The sequence below is a fragment of the Hirundo rustica genome, chromosome 4 (assembly GCF_015227805.2).
Source record: "Hirundo rustica isolate bHirRus1 chromosome 4, bHirRus1.pri.v3, whole genome shotgun sequence".
NCBI lineage: Eukaryota > Metazoa > Chordata > Aves > Passeriformes > Hirundinidae > Hirundo > Hirundo rustica.
The window spans coordinates 34,448,827-34,471,665 of NC_053453.1; the positions used below are offsets into that span (position 1 = coordinate 34,448,827).

General features: G+C 41.4%; 1 protein-coding gene across 4 annotated transcripts in view; it reads left to right on the forward strand.

Annotated features, from left to right (window-relative positions):
• Positions 1–6,307: 6,307 nt before the first annotated feature.
• HMGA2 (high mobility group AT-hook 2) overlaps positions 6,308–22,839 on the forward strand; it is a 113,016-nt gene continuing 96,484 nt past the window's right edge. The window contains exons 1-4 of one of the 4 annotated variants that reach the window (XM_040063490.1): positions 6,354–6,646; positions 6,748–6,979; positions 9,718–9,804; positions 17,313–17,363. In XM_040063490.1, the coding sequence (XP_039919424.1) occupies positions 6,869–6,979; positions 9,718–9,804; positions 17,313–17,363 (249 nt within the window). In that variant the 5' untranslated portion in view covers positions 6,354–6,646; positions 6,748–6,868. Of the gene's footprint in view, positions 6,980–9,717; positions 9,805–17,312; positions 17,364–22,612; positions 22,750–22,839 lie in introns of those variants that run through there. The other 3 variants (XM_040063492.1, XM_040063491.2, XM_040063488.1) reach the window with 3 other exon arrangements.

Here is a 22,839-nt window from a genome sequence, read left to right on the forward strand (position 1 = left end):
CAAAAGTTGAATGAGTGATATATTGGTAGAATGTATAGAGTAGAGTAACATGTTGGGATCAGAAATATTACTTATCACACATAGAAGGTAATTAACTGGAGGTCTGTAATTTCAGTGCTCAACTGTTTTAATCACTTTTGTGTTATCAGTTGAGAAATCCCTTATGGAATTGGTATACTCTGATTTCTCTTTCCAAATAACTCTATGCACCCTTGTCTTGCTTCCAACACATATGCATGTTCTCTCTTTCTCACACACACACAAAAGATTCTATAACAGCAGGACCATTATAGAGAATGATCTAAAACATGTGGACTGCAGCCAATATTTAGATATGGTATAGTAAATTCTGGAAGGTATAAAAAGGAAATAACTGAACTCATTGCAGAGAAAAATGAGCCAGTCTTAAGTAGTTTTAATCACTGAGTTTCATATAAAACCACATGCAAGATACTGAGCCTAATATTTAAGGGAAAAGGAATAGGTGTAAGGGAGAAGAGAAATCCAGGTCCACTGGGATTTGGGATGGGAGTTGTTTAGCATTTTTGTAAGAACCCTTCAGGCGAATAATGAAAACCATTTAAGCAAATACATAAACATGTTTACCAAGCTGTATGAAAATTGTGATCTGACAACCTTACCATGCATCCCCAGAGTTTAATCTGAGCTAAAGGGTAGTCAGCATGGGGCTGCTCCTTCCTTCACAGCTGCCACACCTGCTTTGCAGGCGATTCATTTTACTGTGCCCACTCTCTTTGTCCAAAGGGATCTCTGGGAGCTAGAAACAGCCACCACAGCAGTATCAGGAATGAAGGAAGAGTGAACCACTTCCTTTCCCCTTTCTCAAAATACTCAGCTGTATCCAAGTTTCTGCCAAATCAGTTTTGCTCAACATCCCAACACCCTGAGCTAAGCTCTAGTGCTCACCACTGCAGCTGGGAGGCTATGGATTGCATCTCCTCTGGGTCTGCCCTTCTGCCGTTTCCCTGGGCGGGTATGTCAAGCCTCTGTAGATATTCATAGGCATATGCAGTTGCTCAGAATTCTGCAAATAGCTGTGTTCTATATCTGCATAAGATGCCATGCATGAATTGAAACCTGCTTGTCATTAATCAGAGGCTTTAGTGAGCTAGAGTTTTTCACTGAGATTTTTGCTGAGCCTAGGCTTCAACATTTTCACACCTGCAAACTGCACTGGAAAAAAAAAAAAAAAAAACGGACTGCCAGCATCTGTCTGATAAATAGTGGTTCAAAAGTGTAACAAATGCCAAACAACACTTCCTTGTTTTAGTTAGTGTTGGACATGGATGTAGGAGAAGGATAGAGAGGGGCTTTTTAAAAGTATTAGTCTTACTCAGCAGAGGGTGAAACACCCATTTCACCAGCCTGTTTCATAAGTGCTTCCCAAAGTAGATGGAAATAAGTGGGATTGATTCTGCCAACTCTGCTCTTTCTAAATGAGAAAATTTCGAAATTTTTACTCCCTCAGAAATCAGTTTGGGTCTTCATGGTACTGCTCTGCATAAATAACGCTTTACTTGTTGGCAGGGAAAAAAGCAAAATTCCTAGCGAACAAGAACTTCAGCCATAAATTAAAGAACTGGATCTGCATAAAGAAATTAAACCCAAAAACAAATTACAAAGTTTCCACATGTGAAAGGACAAATTTTGCAACACTGAATGTATGAATCAATGAAAAGACACTAACAGAAAATTTGCTCTTCCAACATGTCTTCAAGTCCAGAGCCAGTAAGAACTAATGAGCAGAGGCATTTCTATGGGGGTGACAGGAACACCAGTTTGCTGAGGTGAAGTACTGAGTACTTCATACAGAAATGCGAAAAAGTACTTTCTGTACTGAAAGAAATCCCATTATGAATGGTGACAGCCTGGGTGCATATCTGTTGAGGTGCAGTGGAAGAGTGTTTTGGCCCATTAGGTGGCTGTGTTGCATTTTGAAGCAGTTTTTGGGTTGGAGAATTGTTACCAAATAATCCCACGTGGACTGATTCCACTGCAGCTGCACCAGAGTTAGCAACAATGGGAACCTTAGTTATAGACAGCTTTCAGTTCCAGCAGCCGTTTTCAGCACTGTATCAGTTAACCCTGCTCTGAGGAGGGTTAATTGACACAGTGCTGCAAATGGCTGACTAGATGAAAACTCATATATTACGCCTCCCAACATCTTTAACAATTGTGCAGCTGTGTTCGTATTGGCAGTGGTGGGAATTTAGAGGAGGGAAGAAATTTGCCAGTGCAGACAAAGCCTGAGCATGAGCCTTAATGTTCTTTTCTGGGTCTTTTTGTCAGTCACAGTCATGCTTCCCTAAAGCATTCTCAGAGCCATCTCCAAGTTGCTGATTATGAAGCAACAGCTACTGTTGGTCCCACTAGCTGGATGAAAAGAGTGGAGGAATGGTGATACACTCTGGCCCATCTCGTAGGTGCATTCAAGGTTCACGCGTCTGTTCTTCTCCTCTCTCTCGTATGCCCATAGCACATTTGAAAAGAACCAGGGAAAATAAACATTAACTTTCCTCATAAACACAGACAATGTTTGCAAGATGTACTTCTCCTGTACTGACTGGTTCTCTAGCAGCAGAGTATCAGATTGCCAGATCCCTGAGTACCCATTGTAGCCTTTAACCACATAAATATCTTCAGCTTCTCTGGTTGGCCACGGAAGTGAAACACCCACTCAAAATGCAACCCTTCAGACATGGCAGCCTCTAGCCCTGGTAGGCCAAGGCTGTTCCTCTAAGAAGTTTTCCGAGGCAGTGCAGAGCTGTAAGCTTCTCGAAACATGGAGGAAACAGTCAAAAAAATTCTTCTGAATTTTACCATCTGCTCTCCCATTCCTGGCAAGAGATATCTTTCAGAGTTAAAAATTTGCTGCTTCCCCTGAGCTAAGACCTTAAACTTACTATCACTGCCCCTTTTGGGTAGTTTGCACTCCATGAGAATTAGGGTGGAGAAAATAGGATTCGTTTGAGCAGAACAGAGGGGTGTCCTGACTATGCCCTCCTATGTACACGGTGAGCAGGCATTATAAAGTTGGTGACACAATTCGGATCACACAGTTGGCATCACAGACCTCAGCAGCAACTTGTAAAAAAGAAAAAAAAAGTTCTCTCTTTGTGTAAAGCGCTACCTGCAGAGACCATCTGAAGTCACAGACTTCCACTGGTGGGAGTTAGTTGTACTTATGTATGGGTTATGTTTGGTTGCGATCTATAGTTGACATCTCCCCGTGACCATACAGCATGGTTTCTTCTGGCTTTTGAGAAAGGAAATAGATGAAGCAGTGAGCAGGGGAAGCTATTTATTGCTGCTATTTATAATCTCCAAGGCCTATTTAACCTGTAGTTTTCTGTCTTTCTAAAAGACTTTCCTGCAACCTTTGTTCTTTGCTCTGATGCAAAATATTACTGCTGCTATTAGAATGCCCAATTTAAAAAATCTCCTCTGGGAGGAGAGGCCAATTTACCCTCTACAAGCCGTCACACTGATTACAGAATAGAAATGGCCTCTTTATAAGTGTTCTGGGTTTGGTAGCAAAATCTGCACTTTTTTTTTCCACTGCCTTCTTCTTCAACTTCTAGCAAGTTCCTCTGATTTCTTTGCAAATGTCCTGAGTTTAAGACTCATGGAGACTAGAAATCAGACCAGATTTTATGTCTATGAATATCCAATGCTATTATGAATGGTTCCAGACAACAAAAAAATTAAAAGCACTGATAATTAATACTTCTGTTAGTAGACCAAAGCTTAAATCCCAGACCAAAGCTGGTGGAAAGTAGGTCATGTCTACTCCAGTGACTTTGCAGTAGTCCCTTTGATTAATTATACAGTTGTATTCACTGGTGTTTGCACTGAATATTGTGCAAATACAGCTATACTGTCAGAGGATGGATTGAAACAGTGGATGGAGCAGCTACCACATCTCTTTTGGAAAGGAAACTGGAAAAAAATTAAAAGCTGTTTGTGTTTCCTCAGCTTCCATCAGCCACTTGAGGAAAGTCAGGCTTTCTTGGTTCTAGATGTCATGTTGCTTACCTGGGGTAAGGTACTCTGTATATAAATGACATAAGAACAAGTGTTTTGATTAGTCTAGACAGCTTTGTATCCACAGAGTTGCCATAAGTAATATCACATTGATTTATTGTCTAAGCACTTTTGGTTGAAGAGGGAATCAGGATAGGTTCAAATAAATGAAAGACCCATCGTTGCTTAGATCTTGGATACAGATTCTTATGATGGTGAATCTGTAACCACACTGTAGAAAGACCCAAGCTGTTGTGCTGGGCATAGTGCAAGCATCAAGGCTTTTCTTGTCCAGAACAGCTTTCAAACAGTGAGCTTAGGAATACTGATCTCATGTGAAAATTATTTGCTTATGGCTACATGTAAAAAGTATTTTTACTGGAACTGCTCGAGGGAGGACTAGTGGAACAAGTAATAGCCCATATAGGATGATTCTGTAGAGACGAATGGTTTGGAGCAACAGGCATTTTACCAGTTGCATGTAACGCCTTCTTCCAGAGAAATGGACACATGAATATGCTTTTAAGAGATTAACAGATGTTATAAAAGTTATGTGCTGCCGTACTTTTAACGAAAGACTTCACAACCTCCATTTGGAATCTTGATTGCATATAGCAGCTTATTCTTTTGACGTATGGAATAGATGTAGGGCTCTATGGATTTCTTCACGGTGTCATGGGAACTGAGTATTTTACAAAATGCAGTGGGACTACAAGGCTTTTCTGATAGCTGTTAGATTTAACAGGTGGATGGTGTCTATCTTCCATAGCTGGTTGCTTATGGGGATGGGAGCGAAGCAGGCTTTGGGATTCTTGTGATTGGATTAAGAACACTTTGGCAATATTTTCAGCCCTAAGAAGTGTTCTAGGATTACTCTTTCTTTAGCCCATCTGTCTGCAGTGTATTTTTTCTATTCCATAGAAAATAACTCAGCTGTCTCCTCAGCACAGTCCTTGCTGGTCAATGACTGCATATGTTTGATTGTAGTAACTTTCTGCGTGTTTCCTTATTTATCGTTAGACGTAATAATTTATAAGGTGTCAAGGAAACTGGCTGTATTTCGATAGCTTGCACAAGGAGCGTTGCAGCAGTATCTCTGCCCTCTTCAGTATTATATACGATAATGCAACTTTCCCTTCCGAGCGCTCTCCTGCGTTTGTCCAGCCCCGAGCAGGGGAGAAAGGATGTCACCAGACAGTTACTACAGAGGCGGCTGTCAGCCAAAGTGCGAGACCTTTTGGGTAGGTGTGGGACTGGAGGAAATGCCCAAGTTGCACATGAAGCCCAGGTGTGAGCGAACGTTTTCTTTGGGGGACGCGCAGACAGGGGGGTCCTCCCCGGCTTTTGTGGCCATTTTAATGCCACGGCGGAGCGCCTAACCGCGGCTTGTACGGGAGAGGACCGAACGCCGGCGGGAAGGAGAGGGCTGCGCTGGACATCCTGCCTACGGGGTCCGGGAAGGGGAGCAGCCCGCGGCCCCGCCACGCTCATAGGAAGAACAATGTCGGGGCAGGGCTCTCCGCAAGGTCATTCCCCGTGCCGTCACCTTCCCGGCAGGACAGCTCCGACCCGCCGCCGGGCTACACCGCCCACATCTCGCCGCGGCGGCGGCGGCGCGTCGCCGCGACGGCAGCGCCCGCCCGGCGTCCGCAGCGCCGGCGAGGGAGCGGCGCTGCCGGCGGCCGGAGCGCGGGGGGGCGCGTCCCGGGGCGGCCCCGGCCCGGCCGCCTTTGTTCGGCGGGCGCGCACGTGCGGCGGCCGCGGGCGCGTGCGGGGCGGCGAGCGCCGGGCCCGGCCTGGCCCTTTAAAGCCGCGGTGGCGGCGCGGCCGGGCCGGTGCGGGACACGTGAGGCGGCGGCGCGCTCTGCCGCCGCTGCCCCGGCTGCCGTGCTGCTCGTGTTTTATCTGGCCGACCGCCAGCCCCCCATCGCCGGGTTTTCGCTCTGCCTCCTCCTCCCTCTTTCTCTCTTTTTTTTTTTTTTTTTTTTTTTCCTTTCCCTACAACCCCCTCCTGGTTTTTCCACCCACGGGTAAAGGTGGCTTTTCTTTTCTTTTCCTCCGTTTTTGTTGTGGCTTTTTTTTTTTTTTTTTTTCCCCTCCCCTCCGTTAACTCTCATCCTAGTTTAGTCCGTGGGCAGGACTCACATAATAATATTTCCAGTTCAGGAGCTCGCATCACAGACACGAATCCAGGACCGCCCCCCCCCCCCCCCCTTTTTTTTTTTTTCCCTCCCAATCTCCCAAATAGTTTTATTATTATTATTTTCAAATGATCGCTCCTTTTGCGCCCTGCTCCCGCTGCTGCCGAAATCCCTGTCTTCCCAGGGTGCATGCTTCTGGCAAGATTGTGCAGTGTTCTCAGTCCATTTTCAGTGTGTCTTATCTTAATTTGTCCTGATCCGATCTAAGCGCGATAGCCACCACTTGCTTTCAATTTGTAGGACTTTTTTTCCTCTTCTTGGCTTGTTCCCGACTACCCTCGGACTATTTCCCTCTCTCCTTGCATTTCCAGGGTCGCAATTTACTCTGCCTTTCCTTCTTCTTCTTCTTTTTAAACCTCTCCTCTTTTGATTTGCTTCATGTTACTAACCATTGCTAAATTGTAAGATAGGTTCATTCCCCCTCCTCTTCCACCACCACCACCACCACTACCACCATCACCTCCTCCTCCTCCTCCTCCCCTTCTCTTCTCCTTTTTGGCAGCACCAGGACGTCCGGTGTGGTGGTGGCAGCGAGCAGCAAAAGCAGCAAGAGCTCGTTTTGATTCCCCCCCTTCCAAGGTGCTTTGGAGAGACTGGTTTCAGGCTGAGCAGCAGAAGTCACGATGAGTGCACAAGGTGAGGGACCCGGTCAGCCTTCCACTGCTGCCCAGGAGCAACCTGCAACCGCACAGCCTCAGAAGAGAGGACGAGGCAGACCCAGGAAACAACCACAAGTCAGTATCGTATAGATACGTAGAGTCGCAGATCTATAGTGTTATAGGCATGTACATGTACGGATTGTGCTGCAAGTGAAGGAGTCCTGGCGACGGGGCTGGGGGGGGCTTTGTTGTGCGCTGCTTCCCGGCGAGGTGCTGCAGAGGCGTAGCGAGGGGCTCCGTCGGGCGCCCCGGCGGGGGGACCCTGGAGCCGGGAGCGACGGGGCGCTGCCTGCCCGTGGCTGAACCGCGGAGCCTTCTCGGGACTTTCACTATTGTGCAGCGAGCGAGCTGAGGCTTTTCAATGTAAATGGGGAACAGGGAGCAGCGCGGCTCCGACCAACCAGCGCTCGCTGGGTCATTTCGAGCTGATTTTGAAATTGCGAAAGCGAGGAGCGGGCAACGGGGCTCTCCTGTCTCCCTCCTCTCTCAACCTCGCAATATCTCAATCTGTGTGCGCGCGCGTGTGTGCATGTGTCGGGTCCCGCCGGGCGCCTCCGATCTTGACCAGCCCAGCCCCTGAACTGCCCCTAGGTGCAGGGGCTGGGGGAGAGGAGGGTGACTAGAAAGTCGCACCGTGTTTTTTCGCCTTTTTCCTTCCCCCCCCCCCCCCCCCCGCCCCCGGCTTTCCCCCCTTCCCCACCTCCCCCCCTTCGCCCCCCTCATCGTATGGAGAGAGGTGCCCCCGTTGTTGCCGATGGAGGTGGGGGAGGTAGCCGGAGGGGACTTGCCCTGTGTTTGCAACACCTTTTGCCTTTGCTCCGGCACTTTCCCAGGCAGGTCGAGGCGAACGCTGGCCTCGTCTGGGAACGCTGCCGTGTCTGGACGCGGGAAGCCGACCCCTGTGCTCCTTTCCACCCACACCCACAGCCTCCACCTGGGCCCCGAAAGGGACGCGCTGGGCTCCTCTTTTTGACTTGCGAGACCTGAATTCGAGCTAAGGTTGTTAGATGCGTGTGTTATTCCCATCCCCACCCCCTCTTCCTTTCCTTTCCCGAAGTGCCACTGTCGCATCGCCCGGAGCTGGCGAGCCGCGCTCAGCCCCTGCCGCCGGGCGAGGGGCCCGGGGGAGCCCCCACGCTCTGCAGCCCCTCCGCCGGCGCCGCCGGAGGAGGATTTTGCCTGCGGATGCAACCAATTAATCCCGCAGCTCGGCGGGGGCAGCGCGGAGCCGCCCGCAGCCTTTTCCCTGCCTCCCTCGGAAGTCACGATTGAGAAGCAGGGCTGTCCGTGGAGCTCATTTTAAAGCGAGATTCCGCGGGCTTTAAACGTGTTTACTTCCCATTCATTTGGCATCAGCCCCACTGCCGCGAGAGCCTTCGAGGGGCTCGAAACATGGAGAGAGCTGAGCAGCAGAGCCCCGAGCCGGGGGGAACCCGGCTGCTTTGCTTCCTTCCCCTCCCCCGCCCGCCCCGATATGGTCCTGTAAATTGCACAGAAAATACTTTTTGGAAAGCCATAAAAGCAGAGCCCCCCGTTACCTCGCTCTGCCCTTGGTGACACTCACTCCATCGGTCCGGTGACTGCGGGCTCTGTTCCCCTTCTGCTTCACTCCTTGATTGCCCTCGACTAGCCCGAGCAGCCAGCACCCACCGACCCTGCTGGCTTGTGCCAGGGTTTCCTTTTTTCTTTTGCTATTTTTTTTCTTTTGTTACTTTTTTTCCCCCTTTCCTTTTTTTTTTTTTTTTTTCCCCTTTTTTTTCTTTCCTTTTTTTTTTTTTTTTTTTTTTTTTCCCCCCCCTCTCTCCTGTAGCATTTGATGGCGTGGAAGTGAAAGAAAAATGAATCTCCTTCAACGTGCTCAGCCCAGATGTGCCGTGCCTGCGGGGCTCGCCACTGAGCTGCAGCACTTGGGGAGTCCCCCCGCCAGCCTCCCCTTAACCTACCCGGGAATTATGAAAGCTGAAGGGGTTTAAACTGGTTAAAGTTAACAAACTGCTCTTAATTAGTTCTACCACATCCTGTAATCCGAATGAAATGTATAATATTCAAGACTAGAAGACTTTTATAGTGTTTATGATTCACTGAATAAATATTTGGAATCTTAACTCTTAGTAATTCATGCCCAGTTTTAAGGACTGGTTATTTACTGGCAGGCAAAGAAACTAGTTAAGAAAATAGCTAAAATAATCAGTGTTGGTTCATTTTCAAGATCAGATTTTTCAGATTTTTCTTTCGTCGAGTTTTTTTGGCTTACTAGTGTTCTATTTGAAGAAACGTTTATATTTGCATGTGAATACAAATCAATTTTCTTTAGAATAGGTGTGAATATAATGCCGACTGCAGAACAACAGAAAAAAAATTACCCCCTTGAGAGAGAAGTAATCTCATCTTACTTTACAATATTCTGGTAGTTACTTTTTTTCCCCAAAAAGTTTGTGCTAGAAACTATATGTGATAATTGCTATAATGCAATGCAATTGAAACTTGATGGGTAACTTATTTTTTAAATAACTGCTCTTATATGAGGGAAATAAGAGCCATCTTGAAAAAATGTGTTTCCTGCTATAACTTACGTTATGCACACTTTTCCAAGTTTTTTCTATGCAGTTACAAGAGAAGTCCTTTATTGTGCAAAATATATTTTTTCCTTTACCTGGAGTTGCTAAATTTTTCATGTTGCATTATTAATATTATGGTATTTAATGACACTGTTAATTCATACATTTTAAGCAACTTCTCAGTTTAGTTTATCCTTTGGATCATCTGGGTTAGTTGTAGCCTCTTGCCACAATAGCATGTTTTCCTGTATTTAGGAACCAACTGGTGAACCATCTCCTAAAAGACCAAGAGGAAGACCCAAAGGAAGCAAAAACAAGAGTCCCTCTAAAGCAGCTCAGAAGGTGAGATTACTAAAGAGAAAGAATTACTAATGCTGGTTTTTTATCAGCTGGTAGCAAAAAATCCATTCATTTAGGCTGTGAAGTGCGGGATTGGAACTCCTTTAATAATGGAAGCTACATAAAGCATGAATTTCACATTTTTAAAATTAGAATTAACATGAAGACCCTAAGTGCAGAACCTATAAGGTTTTTTAGTAGTCTACGGATTAGTGAAATAGTAATGTATTTCATGAGAAACCATGAGATGTCCTGTATCTAATAAGGAAGTCAATGTTAAGGATATTATTTTCTTCATTAAGATTTTTGTAAGAGGAAGATTAATTTCTTGCCCACTTACAGTTGTTACTACAGACCAAATCTGTGTATTAAAGCTAAGTGCTTTGTCAAACATAAGTTAATTAGAAGTAAATCCAATTATGTGTTGATGGAAATAAGTGCATATACTGAAATTTACAGCTTTAAATGTGATGGTAAAGTAAACTTTGAGTTATAGTAAAAGCCTATTATATCTTGTTTAGTAATCAGTTTCACAGAGACTTTTACTGGAAGTGCTTTTAGTCTTCTGAGCCACTGTTTCTGCTTTGTGATGAGGCCAAATTTTTATTCTGGTGGTTCTGGTGACCTTTAGCTACAGAAGAAGCTCCCTGAAGTCACAGCATTTAGTGCATGGGCTTTACAGCACAAATACATCATGAAAATTTGACTAAATTTGATTTGAATTGGGGAGAGCACAGCATTAAAAAACTGTTATCAAGGCAAATCATGCATACCCTTCTGTAGGAAATATTTTAGTGAAGGCAAATAGTTGTGTGTAGGATTGAAAATAAATATGGGAGATTTGTTTATGTTGCTGGTTACACAGCAGTTAGCACTGGTTTACAGGTACTAAATCAGAAGCAAAAGCTTACAAAATCTTTTATCTTTTGAGGAGGTGTGTGACAAAACATGTGGAAGGTATTTGTGTCCTCATCTAATTAATATATAATTATGTATATTTATAATTATAATGCCTATTATTATAGGCATTTTTCAGTATGCCTATGGTACTGACCATGTTAAGTTTGATAATTTTCAGTGTTATAAATTACTATAGCAACTACTGATAAATACTAAATCATTAAAAGGTGACTATGGTTTTATGTTTGTTTTGTTTGAAGTGTGTTCAACATTTGTTTGAGTACTTTTCCAACTGTTTTTAAATTCAAAATTGGTTGAGATTTTGTTGTTGTTGTTGTTTGGTTGGTTGTTTGTGTTTTTTTTTTTTTTTACTTTATGGGCTGGAAAAAAAAAGAATCATGTCCTGTCAAGAAATCCATGAATTAATAAAAAATGCTTTACAGGTTAAGTATTAAAAAAATCTTTCAAAGCCATTCTGCAAGGTAATGTGTTTAAAATGTTGATTTTTTTTTTCTTTATACTGTAAAAGCATTCCTCAGATTCATGTTAAAATAGTTTATATGTCACTCTTCAAAAGAGAGAGAGAGAGCAGTTTTTTATTAGTCCAGCAAATCCAAATGTGAGCTTTAGTATTTTAAATATTACTCCTAGGAGTGTTGGCTTTCCTAGGAGAAACATTTGTAGTAAGATTAAATTCTAAGTAATTTGTTGAAATGTATTTTTAAAAGATGCTTCTAAAAGAAATATTGACATTACTTCATTTACATAAGTGATTTGGAAATCATTATAAATGAAAAATAATTTAAAAACATTCATATGTGTGCAGGTTTATCAAATCAGAGTTTTCCAGATGATTCTAGTACATAGTTATGCATTCTTATTTTAATTTACAAACTGAGTAATTTCATTGTAACATTCTGCTTTTCAGAATGCATCAAATTACTGCTCTAATTAAAGTTTTTGGGTGTTGCTAATGTAAAAATTTGACCAAAGACCACATGTCTTTTTTTTATAATAAAAAAGCCCTTTGAGGGGTATGTAACTGCAAGTCTTACTGGTTTCTAGGTTTATAGATAAAGTATATAAATGTTTGATAAATCCTCTAAAGCATAAAGCACTTATAAAGCCTTACTAGAAGAAAGAGACTGGTATCACATTTCAAATAAATATTTTAGCCCCTTTTCCAAATTGATAATTAACTCTCTCTAAAATGGTTCTGCTTCTTACCAGTTCTCTCAAAGTATCTTTTAATATAATATTATTTCCAATAGTTTTTCTAACTGTAATACAGATGGGAAGGTTTTGGCTCTGTAAGAAAGCTTCATTTGGTGGTGAGGGTATCACCTCTCAAAGGAGTGAGCTATATGTTCCATTTTGTGGTACACATATTTACACATACATATGCATACATACATTTATTAAGACTTTTTCCATCCTGTCTCAACCCCCAGAAAGAGAACTGGCTATCTTAGCTTAAGCCTCTCTACATGTGAACCTGGGTACTATACACCCAGCTGGAATTTGCTGGAATTTCTAAAGAATAGTGCGTGCCCTGTGTGTTTCAAAGGGAGCTCATTGAAATGCTTTAGAGTGTTCACAACATGTTAGATAAATGCCGACCAGGAGAACCCACCAAGCAGCCATGAGAAGGCACTCATGATTAATTGATTGGGTGTTCTCTTGCAAAGCATTACACATCACAATTAAAAATGTATGGCACAAACTGGCAGTGAGTTAAAAATACTTCAGAACTGGGGCTTTGTTTTGTCATACTTCAAAAAGGAAATACCCTTAAGTCGTTTGATGGACAATTTTCCCTGGAATTGTGTTGGATATTTAAAATTTTTTTGGTTCACAGGATTTTATTTTTTTTTAATTATTTTTTTTTTCTTTTTTTAGCTTTAAGAGCTTGTGTTTGGTCTTAGTAAACTGGCCTTGGGGCATCTGAAAACAAACTGTGCTTGTTATGAAATTAGCAATGTGAAACTTGACAATGCATACAGAATGTTGCAAAACTAACTGAACAGCTAGTAATGTGGCAATTACTCTAATTTTGGGTAATACGTTTTTTTTCTTTTCTTAAAACCTTGCATATCACACATGCCTAAGTTTTTATAAACTAGGCACAAGAAATAAACTGTATTTTATAGAAGACAAAACCATTTCTCAATTGTTTAATTTTCACAAACAGGAGGAACACAATGTGTTACTAGATAGATTAGAAGAGGTAGAGACAAAAACGTCCTGATCACTTTGCACTTGAGTCCCTATTTTTTCAAGAAGGTCATAGTAGAAAATCTTCCTTTTTAATTTCCTAGGGTGAATTTTATTTGTTTGGTGAGCTGTGTTCCCAGCCCATCACGTTTCTCTTTCTAGGTCTTGCTGCCTTTTTTTTTTTTTTCTTTTCCTTCCCTCCTGTAGTTTGGCTTCACAAAAATACTGTAATACTGTATAGGCATAAATACTTTCCTGTTCGGGAGCAGGAGACACACTTGAGAAAAAGTAGTAGCTACTATATGATTGTCTTTAAAGGAATTGTTAAGGGATATCTCAGGAGTATACAGTGGTAAAAATTCTTTAATTAAATTTACTTTCAGCTAAAACACGTTGAGTTTTGCTGTAGTTACTGGTGTAGTGAATTTCACTGAAAATGCCTACTGAGCTTGATGCATCATCCTCTGAAAACTAGAGCTTGTGATCCTGTGAGATTACACTTGCTACTGTCACTGCTGTTACATGGCCAGATTTGGTATGCAGAAAGGCATGTCCCTGGGTCAAGCAGTTCGAAGGTAAAAGAAAACAAAACACAAACAAACAAACAAACAAAATCCCCAGAAAAGTGCATGTGATCAGGACTCTGCACTGAATTGGTTCGCAAAAATCTAGTTGGCTTCTCCATGCTTCATTCATTTTCACCAGCACCAGTCATTGCAAGCTTAAAGGGAAAACAAGATATAATTTACCAAGTGATTGTAGCGTGGTTATTGCACAGAAAAAATAAGAGACCTCAAAATCAAATGTTTTGACCAAGATAGGAAAAGCAGAAGACTGACTTTTGTTTAGAATTAAAATGGATAAAACAGGACATGGAAAGTGTGATGCTTTTGTACTTAGTCAATGCCTAAGGTGTTTTTTAAGAGTATTTTTTGACTAAATAACTGTGTGGTTTTTTTGAGATGGTCACATTCCTGGGCAAGGTCTTTTGACTCTTGACAGTAGTGATCTTCCTCCTGAGAACTATCACTTATTTTACCTGACCTACAGCTCTGACACATTTTATCTGAGATCTCCAGCAGATCATTTTGCAAAGTAGATAGAGTTCTTCAGATTTGGATTCTGTTGCATTTGAGGTCTTCCGTGACAATACATAGGATGCCCACAGAGCACTTCATAGCCATTCAATTATTTATATTTGTCTTGTCTTGTTAATTGCTTTCAGTAGTGCAGCCTTGGTTTCTGTCTGGGTACAGTGCAGTTTTGCAGTAAAGAGGCAGAGATCATGGGCAGTCAGGTCCTAGAGCTTCTGAGAGAAGCTGTTTGGAAGCAGGGTTTGATGGCCCTGTGGTACAGGGCTTAAGTGGATTGCAGATCTTCCTGGGGAGTGTTAGTTTGCTTCCAGACAGCAGTAACTGTAATGGTGATCTTTCTTACCTGTGATAAATAAAAACCATTTCCCATAGATCATGCTTTTAAATGTGGGTAAATTTAGTTCTGTTCCTCAAATGTGACATTGCAAAAAATGGTGTGTTTTATTATTGTTTATAAGAAATTTTGTATTTTTAATGAAATGAGCTTTGTGTTTGATGACATACCAAACCCTTCTTTAAGTCTGACGATTTCATGTCTTAGCTGTAAAAAGCAAGGTCACACCTCATAGCATGGTAGCACCAAATGTTAAAAAAACGTTAAAACCCCCTGGCCAAACCCACCTCTGGGTGGCCTGGAGCTCTGTCAGGATTTGCCCCTAGCATCAGAGGCAACTTCAATAAAGCCAAAAGCAAACGGACTGGAGTGTTTCTGATGATGCAAAAACCTGTAAAGAGGAAAGGCAATGTTTTAGTGCTTTCATGGAGAAACAATAGGGTTTGATATTATCTGTCTGATACACAGTAAAACATTTCTGCAAGGCTTCAATTAAAAGAAAGTCTTATGCTGTTGGAGGAAATACAGGCTGTATTTTAGCAAAATACAGGGTGAAAAAAAGAGGGAAGGAGGTGGAATATTTTCCTAAACTTTATGTGCTTCTACTAGTCTTTTTGTTTGTCCTAGAAGTGTTTTGTCTTTCTCTACTCTTGAAAAGGAGATTAAAACTTCCACTTTGGAGGTTCTTGTCATTAATTTTCTGCAGTTTAATCTGTGAAAACCTTGCTATTTGCTTACAGAATCTCTGTACGAAAACATCAGCTCTGGCATGCCTGGCTGTTTGCTCAGCTCACCTCTGGGAAAGATTTGGTTTTGATAAGAGCTATGAAAATGTTTTCCTTCTAACATGAGGTGGAAGTCATATATGGCAGGAATATAGTGCCTTTCAATCTGCAAGGTCCCCAAGCACTTGACAAGCCATTACCCAAGCTAGCCAGCAGGACCACCAGCCACTTCTGACATGAACCTTTGGTGGTAGAGCTCAGCACTGCTCATGGGAAGTGGCCACACTGTGTGGCAGTTTATGGCAGGAAGAAAAGATGAGTTACAAATACCTCATGTTCATTATAATTTGTAGGTAAATTTTTTGTCGGGTTTGTATGGACTCTAATTATTAGACCAAAGTAGTTTTTGTTTTCAAAAGTTAATTATCTTTTAATGGAGTTTTGGAAAAGGATCTTTCCTTCAGATGCAGTAATACACAGAAGAAAATGAATAGCCTTAGTGCTCTGATAGAATGTCAAGGGTTGATTCGTTAAGACTAATTATAACTGATATTTTCTTTTTAAGATTTATGCCCAATGTTTCATGAAATAAGTGTAGAATCAGGGGGCTGCAGTTTATCAATGCTAAACCATACCTGGTTTTTTGCATCCTTCAGGTTACAAAGTATAAAGAAATTGAATGCTTAAAGGAAACAAAACTCTGAAATAGACAGCTATAGGATATAGTAAATGCACTTTAACAAGTATTCTCTTAAGAGGGTTTCACCTTACATGTAACACTGGTATAAATGGTTAAAGCTCAAGTTTACTCTTTTAACAAGTCTGAGTGATAATTCTGCCCTTTAGGAGTGTGAATTTTATTTTTCACAGCTTTCTTATTGCAAGGTATTAATTTCAAAGTTATTGCATTTAACTCACAGGGCAGGTGTGGGGTGGGGTTTTTTTTTGTGGTTTTTTTGGTTGTTTGTTTGTTTTGTTTTGTGGTGGGGTTTTTTGTTTGTTTGTTTTGGTTTGGTTTTGTTTTTGGTAGAGATTCCTCCACTAGTTCCTCAGCTCAAGTTCTCTTTTAGAGAGATCAGATTTACATAGCATTAGGTTACAGTATATGTTACGGTGATTGACCAGCAAGTGATTTATTTAATGGCACAGTTGACTTCTAGGGCAAATCAAATACACATACAGTTAACTGGTGGAAAAAACAAAGCAGCACAACTCATGTGTACTAAAAATCTTGATTCTTGGGGGCTTTGTATCTGGCAAGTCTTGCCCTGACTACAGGTGGTGGCAAAATCCTGAGTGGAGCAGGATTATTTACCCAGTGAAGTGTATGGATGGGCATAGCCTAGCTAGAGAGAATAACTTGATTTTTTATTTTAAACTCTGTAAGATTTTTAGTGTACTGCGTAAGTATTGTTATTAGCAGTAGTATTCACAATGTCAGGCAGTGGAATTCGTGGAAGAGCCTGTAAAAGAACCCATATTTCCTTTAAGCTGAGCTCCAGGAGCAACTGCTGGGCCTATGAAAATATCGCTGTCACTTTTAGGGCCTCTACCACATAGTTTCCTTAAACCTGGAAAGGGAAGGTGTGTTTTCGGCCGTAAAAGGTTTACTTACAGCTTAAGGATGTGCTTTTGCCTAGAAAACTTAATGTGAAAAGTAGAGAAATTGCTTCCTGATAAGAACACAGACATGTTTGTGATGATATTCAGTCGTAATTGATTTGTTGCATGAACATAATGAGGCTAAAAAAATAATTGTAGCGGTTGTAAATTGCTTTGATCAAACTTGAAACCGGCTGTATTTTTAATTTAGTATCTTCAAGTGCTTTTTGATGGCCTGTAAAAGACTAGATTTGATGTTATTGGAGGTTCTCAGGTTTCCCAATTGCCCTATGTCCCCACGCTCAGCCTGCATGTCTGATGGCTGGCCAGGGCACCCCAGGCTCTGCTGAGGGCGCTGGGCAGCTGGGGCTGCGTGGGCACACTCCTCCACGCCCCTGGACACAGTGTGGATCAGGGCTGGGAACACCCTTGGGTGCAGGTGAGCACTGCCTAGCCACACTGGCTAGGAAATGTCAGAAAAAGCAGCATAATCACATTCTACCAAAAAACACACAGATTAGCTGCGGGGCCTGGTGCCACCCAAGAGGTATAATTGTAGCTAATGTTACAGGAAAGGGGTTCCTAGTTGCTGAGGCTGTTAAGTAATGCTGAGGTATAAAATATGTTGTGTTTCTTTTACAGAAAGCAGAAGGCACTGGTGAAAAGCGACCTAGAGGCCGGCCCAGAAAATGGGTAGGTATTTCACTTCCAGATTTATTTGCTGTGTTATAAAGCATGTTATAAAGTCCATTCCTTTAGAGAACAGTAATTTCACTTGTTAAAAAAAACATCTATCTTTTGTGTCTCTTTGTTCTGGTGGATTGACTAAAGGGTTAAGAGAGCAAAGAAGCTGATCACAGCTTCGTACCTTTAGACTCTGGTAGTTTGCTCAAGACACTTTACAATTGAATGTTTGCTTCGAGTGAATATTTATACATATCTTATCAGCATGAAAAGAGCCTCAACTCTTCCTTCAAAAGAGAGTAACAATGAGATAACTTGTTCAGTAACTGAGTAACAAAGGTTAAAGGGGCAATATCAGACATCAGAAGGTGATAAGACTCAAATGTAGGCTGCACAAGATAAAGTTGAAAAACTAAAATGCTTTTGTTCTACATTGCCTGTAAACATGCGTATTTTCCTTAAATCCAGTGAGAAAGGGCACAGATGAGCAGCAGGATTCTTGCACTTAGAACTTAGTTTTTCCATTCACCGTCATTTTCATGCCGCATATATTTGTAGGGACTGGTAATATGTTTCATTAAAAGTTTCTGCTTTTCCTGACCCCATTTAGTTTTTTGGTGTGTCTATCAGATGTGTTTTTATTCGTTGGCTATGGAAGTGAAGTTTTATTCAGTCTTAGGTGCTTGAAATTTTGTGTTCTCACTGATGTTTACAGCTAATGAGGGTCTGCCAGGTGCACCTCTCCTTGCATGTTTTTCACTTGTGCATGGGCTTTCATATGGAGTGTCACTGGGAAAGTGGGATTGAGTATTAGAAGATATAAAAGTGTGGCTGTGTGCTTCATTACAAGTTAACCTTTCTGATTTCCCTTCTTCAATTCCCTTTCCCTGTTCAACATTTTACTTTAAACTTCTTTTTCAAATCCACCCCCACCATCTCAAATTCAACCCCTTATTTCACTCTGTATTCTTTCCTCTTGTCAGTCCTGTCATTTTCCCCTCCATTTTGTTCAGTTCTTTTGCATAGCTGTTAAAAGAGTTGTAAAAGTGTACGCTTGCAAAAGCTCAAACAGCACCAGAAGGTTCTGAAAACTATAGCTAAGGTTCCCCAGGGTATCAGCCACTAAACACAGGAAAGCTGCCTTTAGAGCTAGTTCTATTGCACTTTCCAGTGAAGGTACCACAGGATATTTCTTTGGAGAAAACAGACCACAGCAGATGAGTGGTTTATACCTGTAGTGTTTAAGTCAGGCACTTTTCAGGTACCTGAGGAAGCTCACTGACATTAAAAAAAGGTGACTTTTTGAAAAACATTTCTGCTGGTGATCTTCTCATAAGCAGCTTGGGGAATGCAAATGCCAAGTGTGGTAAAAGGTGGGTCAGTTTCTGTCTGCTTCCTCCCATCTGGCTTGAACTTTGCGTATCTGGACACTGAGCGTTGCTTGCTTGATCCTCACCTCGGGTGCAATCCCTGGGAAACAGCAAAAATACCTGGTTTATGAGAGTAATTAATTTATAACAGTCAAGCTATCCCTTCTGAGTTAGGAATGTGTGACAGGTGAATAAGGAGGGCTGAAGAGTTTGGGGAGAAGGGAAAAGGCAGCAGGCTGAACGGTTAAAAAGTTCTCCGTCAGAAACTATGGCGAGTTTTCAGTGAAAAGAGCTAATATAGCATTTCTGGCATCTTGTAGGCTAGAATGCTTCCCTTCTGTGTTTGTATTTTAATGGGGAAGAAAGAGTAGGCAGTATCAGTGGAGCATTGAGTATGGAATGGGCTATTTGTCAGGTCAAGAATCTGATACAAATGGGTTGTATACATTACTTTATTATGAGACCAATAGTTTCAACAATTTCACTAATTTTTTTAAAATTAATGCATATTTTGAAACTCATCATTACTTTGCTGTTGTGCCTGTTGAAAGCATAGTCTTTTTATTTCCTTATTCCGATGATATGATTGCTTCTTGTGATTTTCAGAGATAATGCTCCAATCTATGGCTTGAGTTGAGATAATTCTTCAGACCGTGAGAATCAAATATGCCATTTCCCTCCCTTCTCTTTTTTTCTCTCTTTCAAGTTTAAATTAAGTTCACGGGTTCTTTCTAGCTTGTAGTTGAAATCAGGGGAGGAGTCTGCCTGAAAGCAGATGGTACAGCATTATCTTTTCTGTTTAGACCTCCAACATGTAGTCAGAAAGTGTCCCTTGTTATCACCCATATTTCAGTTTAATCCTTAATGATTATATTCTTCCTTAATCCAATTTATTTATATGTCAGGCCTTAATGATGATGGTTTAGTATCTGTGCAAGTAAGGAGTGTATAGGGTTTTTTTCTAGCAGATGAGAGAATTCTACATTTTTGTAAGTCTGTAACCCTTTTTTTGAGAGTCTAGAGGTTCTGTGTCATATGTTGTTCATCAAATTGTAAAATATTATTTCTGCTGTTTCCTTCAATATGCACATGCAGAGACATATGAGCTAACAGACCACTGTAGAATTCCGGTAGCTGGTCTTTCTGCTGGTTCAAATTAAGTATTTAATGTTTGTGACTCACAGTGTATTTATTTATATATTATTTTTTAGAAGAGAAGTAAATCTTTTTTGACTAGTATAAAACTGAGAGGGGGAGGGAGAGCCCAAGTGAAGAGGGCAAGAAGCCCAGTTTATCACAAGCATATGAGACATCAGATGAACTTCTCAATGCAATAATGTGTACTTTGTAAAGTTGTCGAGGGAAAGAATTGACCCTTGTCAATAGAAAAAACGGTAAAGATTAAACAAAATCTTATGAAAATAAAATATTCAGTTACACAGAAAAGTTTTCTAAATATGGAGAGCTATTTGAATGAAAGCCCTGAAGATAACAAGGTCAAGCAGGTGGGAAATGAACATAGTTGAAATCAGAAATAACAATGCTTGCTGCTGTAAAACTCACTTTCACTGTAGGTTGCTGCACGCGTGTGGAACACATTGAAGCCTATTACCACTCTTCATGGGGACCTCAGTACTCCTTAATTTTAGAAGTTTTATTGCACAAACATATTCTAAGCTTCTTGAATGAATTTGCAGTAGTGTGTTAGGTCAAATCAGGAGTAGGTTATGGAAATGCATCTCCTAATTTTCCCCACTTACTGTATGCGTTGTGTAGCAGTCCCAGAGCTCATTGGTTGGACTCCTTTCAAATGAATCCGAATTGGAAGATGTGCTGCAGAAGTGCAGTCTGGTAGACATTCAACCCACAGGACCAGGCTAGAGTGAATAAAAACCTCTTGAAAGGTGTGTAGTTTGGACCTTAGGTCCTAAGCACCATCCTGTGGTCCATATTGTAGATATAGCCTTTGATGCTTAAAAAAAGCCTATGAAGCAACCTGGTTTTTATTAGCAGAATTATTTTATGTAGCACAGGCATAAAGTCAAATTCACATTCACAGAAGTCAGTGAAAGGTTTGTCATTAACTTCACCAGGACTGCATGTTTGCCATTGAGGCTTGATGCTGCTGCTCATGGACTCAGGAACTGTTTTGCTCATGGCTTCACATAGCCCTTTGTAAAGAGCTATCAAAGGTTTTTTATTTTTATTTATTTAATTTGTGTATGCCTATAATTTGACTGAAAGGAAGGGACTGAAGGTTTATGAGTAGTGCAGAGGATTAAGTTGCCAGTTGTTTTGCTGTTTGTTCCAAAAAACGGCCTTGAAAAGCCCTGGAAATTTCACAGTCCTCTAGGTGCTCTCAGGTGTCAGTTTAATGGAGGAATCTGAAATCCAGTTTTGAAGTTGATGCTTAAAAATATATTTGTTTATTATTTCCATGTTTTTGTTGAGTGTTTAGGTAGAATTTTTTTTGCATTTCCAAATTGTTTGACTTGAACCACAGACTCTCTGCATGGCCTGGCAGAGTTGTTCCAGGGAGCAGTCCAGAGCTTCTTACAGCCTTGAGCAGGACTTTGGTGAGGAGAAGAGATGGCTGATTCCATGCCATATAGTTGTTTTAAAAGATGGATAGATGCAATTCTAGAATTTGCATGCTTGTAACAGCAGGAGATAGTCAGTGACCTTCTGACTAGGGACGTGCAGGATGCATCTGAAGCATCTACTTGCGCATCTCATCACCGAAGCCTAAGTAAGAACTGCGACTTGTTCAGAAAACAATGCAACAATTTTGTTTTCTGCTAGACAGTACAGAGAGCACATTTCAGTTTGGTAGGAGATAAGAGATAATAAGAAATTAATTTCCTTAAGCAGATTTTTAATCTGATCTAGTCATGGTCATCTAGACAAGCTGAGAGGGTAGGGGCTGTTCAGCCTGGAGGAGGCTTCAGACAGACTGTAGAGCAGCCTCCCAGTAATCAAAGAGAGCTACAAGAAATATGGAGATGGACTTTTTACAAGGATCTGTGGTGATAGGACAAGGGGAAGTGGCTTTAAACTGGAAGAGAGTGGTTTAGGTTAGATATTAAGAGGAAATTGCTTACTGTGGGGGTGGTGAGACACTGGAACAGTTGTTCAGAGAAACTGTGGGTGTCCCACCCCTGGGAATGCTCAAGGCCAAGGTGGATGGGACTTTGAGCAACCTGGTCTAGTGAAAGGTGTCATAGCCCATGGCAGGGTGTTGGAACAAGGTTATCTTCCAGGTCCCTTCCAGCCCAGACCATTTGATGATTATATGATTGATGATTATAGTACTTTTTTAGTGAGGCCAGAGTTTCACTTTATACAGAATGGCAGTTTAAGCAGTGCCAAACCGCATTTAAAAATATATTACAAAAATGCTTTTTTTATAATAACATTTTCTTCAGATTATTTGCCAGTGCAGTTCTGACATAGCTGAGATACAAAACCTTAAACATGGAATTGGTGGGATGTTTCTATGCCAGAAGTTCCTGTGACAGAGCAAGGATTCCTAGTGCTCATTAAGAATTTGGAAATTAGGTTCTTAATTTTGAAGAAATACAGATCAAGAAAATCCCATTGCCTGAGAGGACCCATCAATGTTTTGAGGCTATTTCTTGCCCATATTAACTGGGTTGGTCAAAGCATGATGTTAGTAACACCAAGGTTGTGGGTTCAATGCCTGTACAGATACTCACTTAAGAGTTGGACCTGATGATACCTGTGGGTCCCTTCTAACCCAGAATATCCTGTGAAAATATGAACACTGAGCCTTTCCACACCTCAGTCATGTTTCTAAGTCAAGTTTCTGCCTGATAGTGACATACTCAGTGATGTGAATTCATTTAACTGTTTTTTCTTCTTATGCAGGCAGCCTTTTTTTCTTATATGAAGTCATGGTCTAAGAGATGCTTTAATCCTGCACTCTTATTCACTGGGTGATAGAGAGAAGGAAGAATGTTCTGAGATCATGGTCCATCCTGGTCCAAAGAAGGCCTTGTTGTAGCAGTGGTGAATTCTCAGCTGGAGATACTAATTTTTTGACACTATGGAAGACAACCTAGACAATAAAATAAGACACATAATTGACCTTTTAG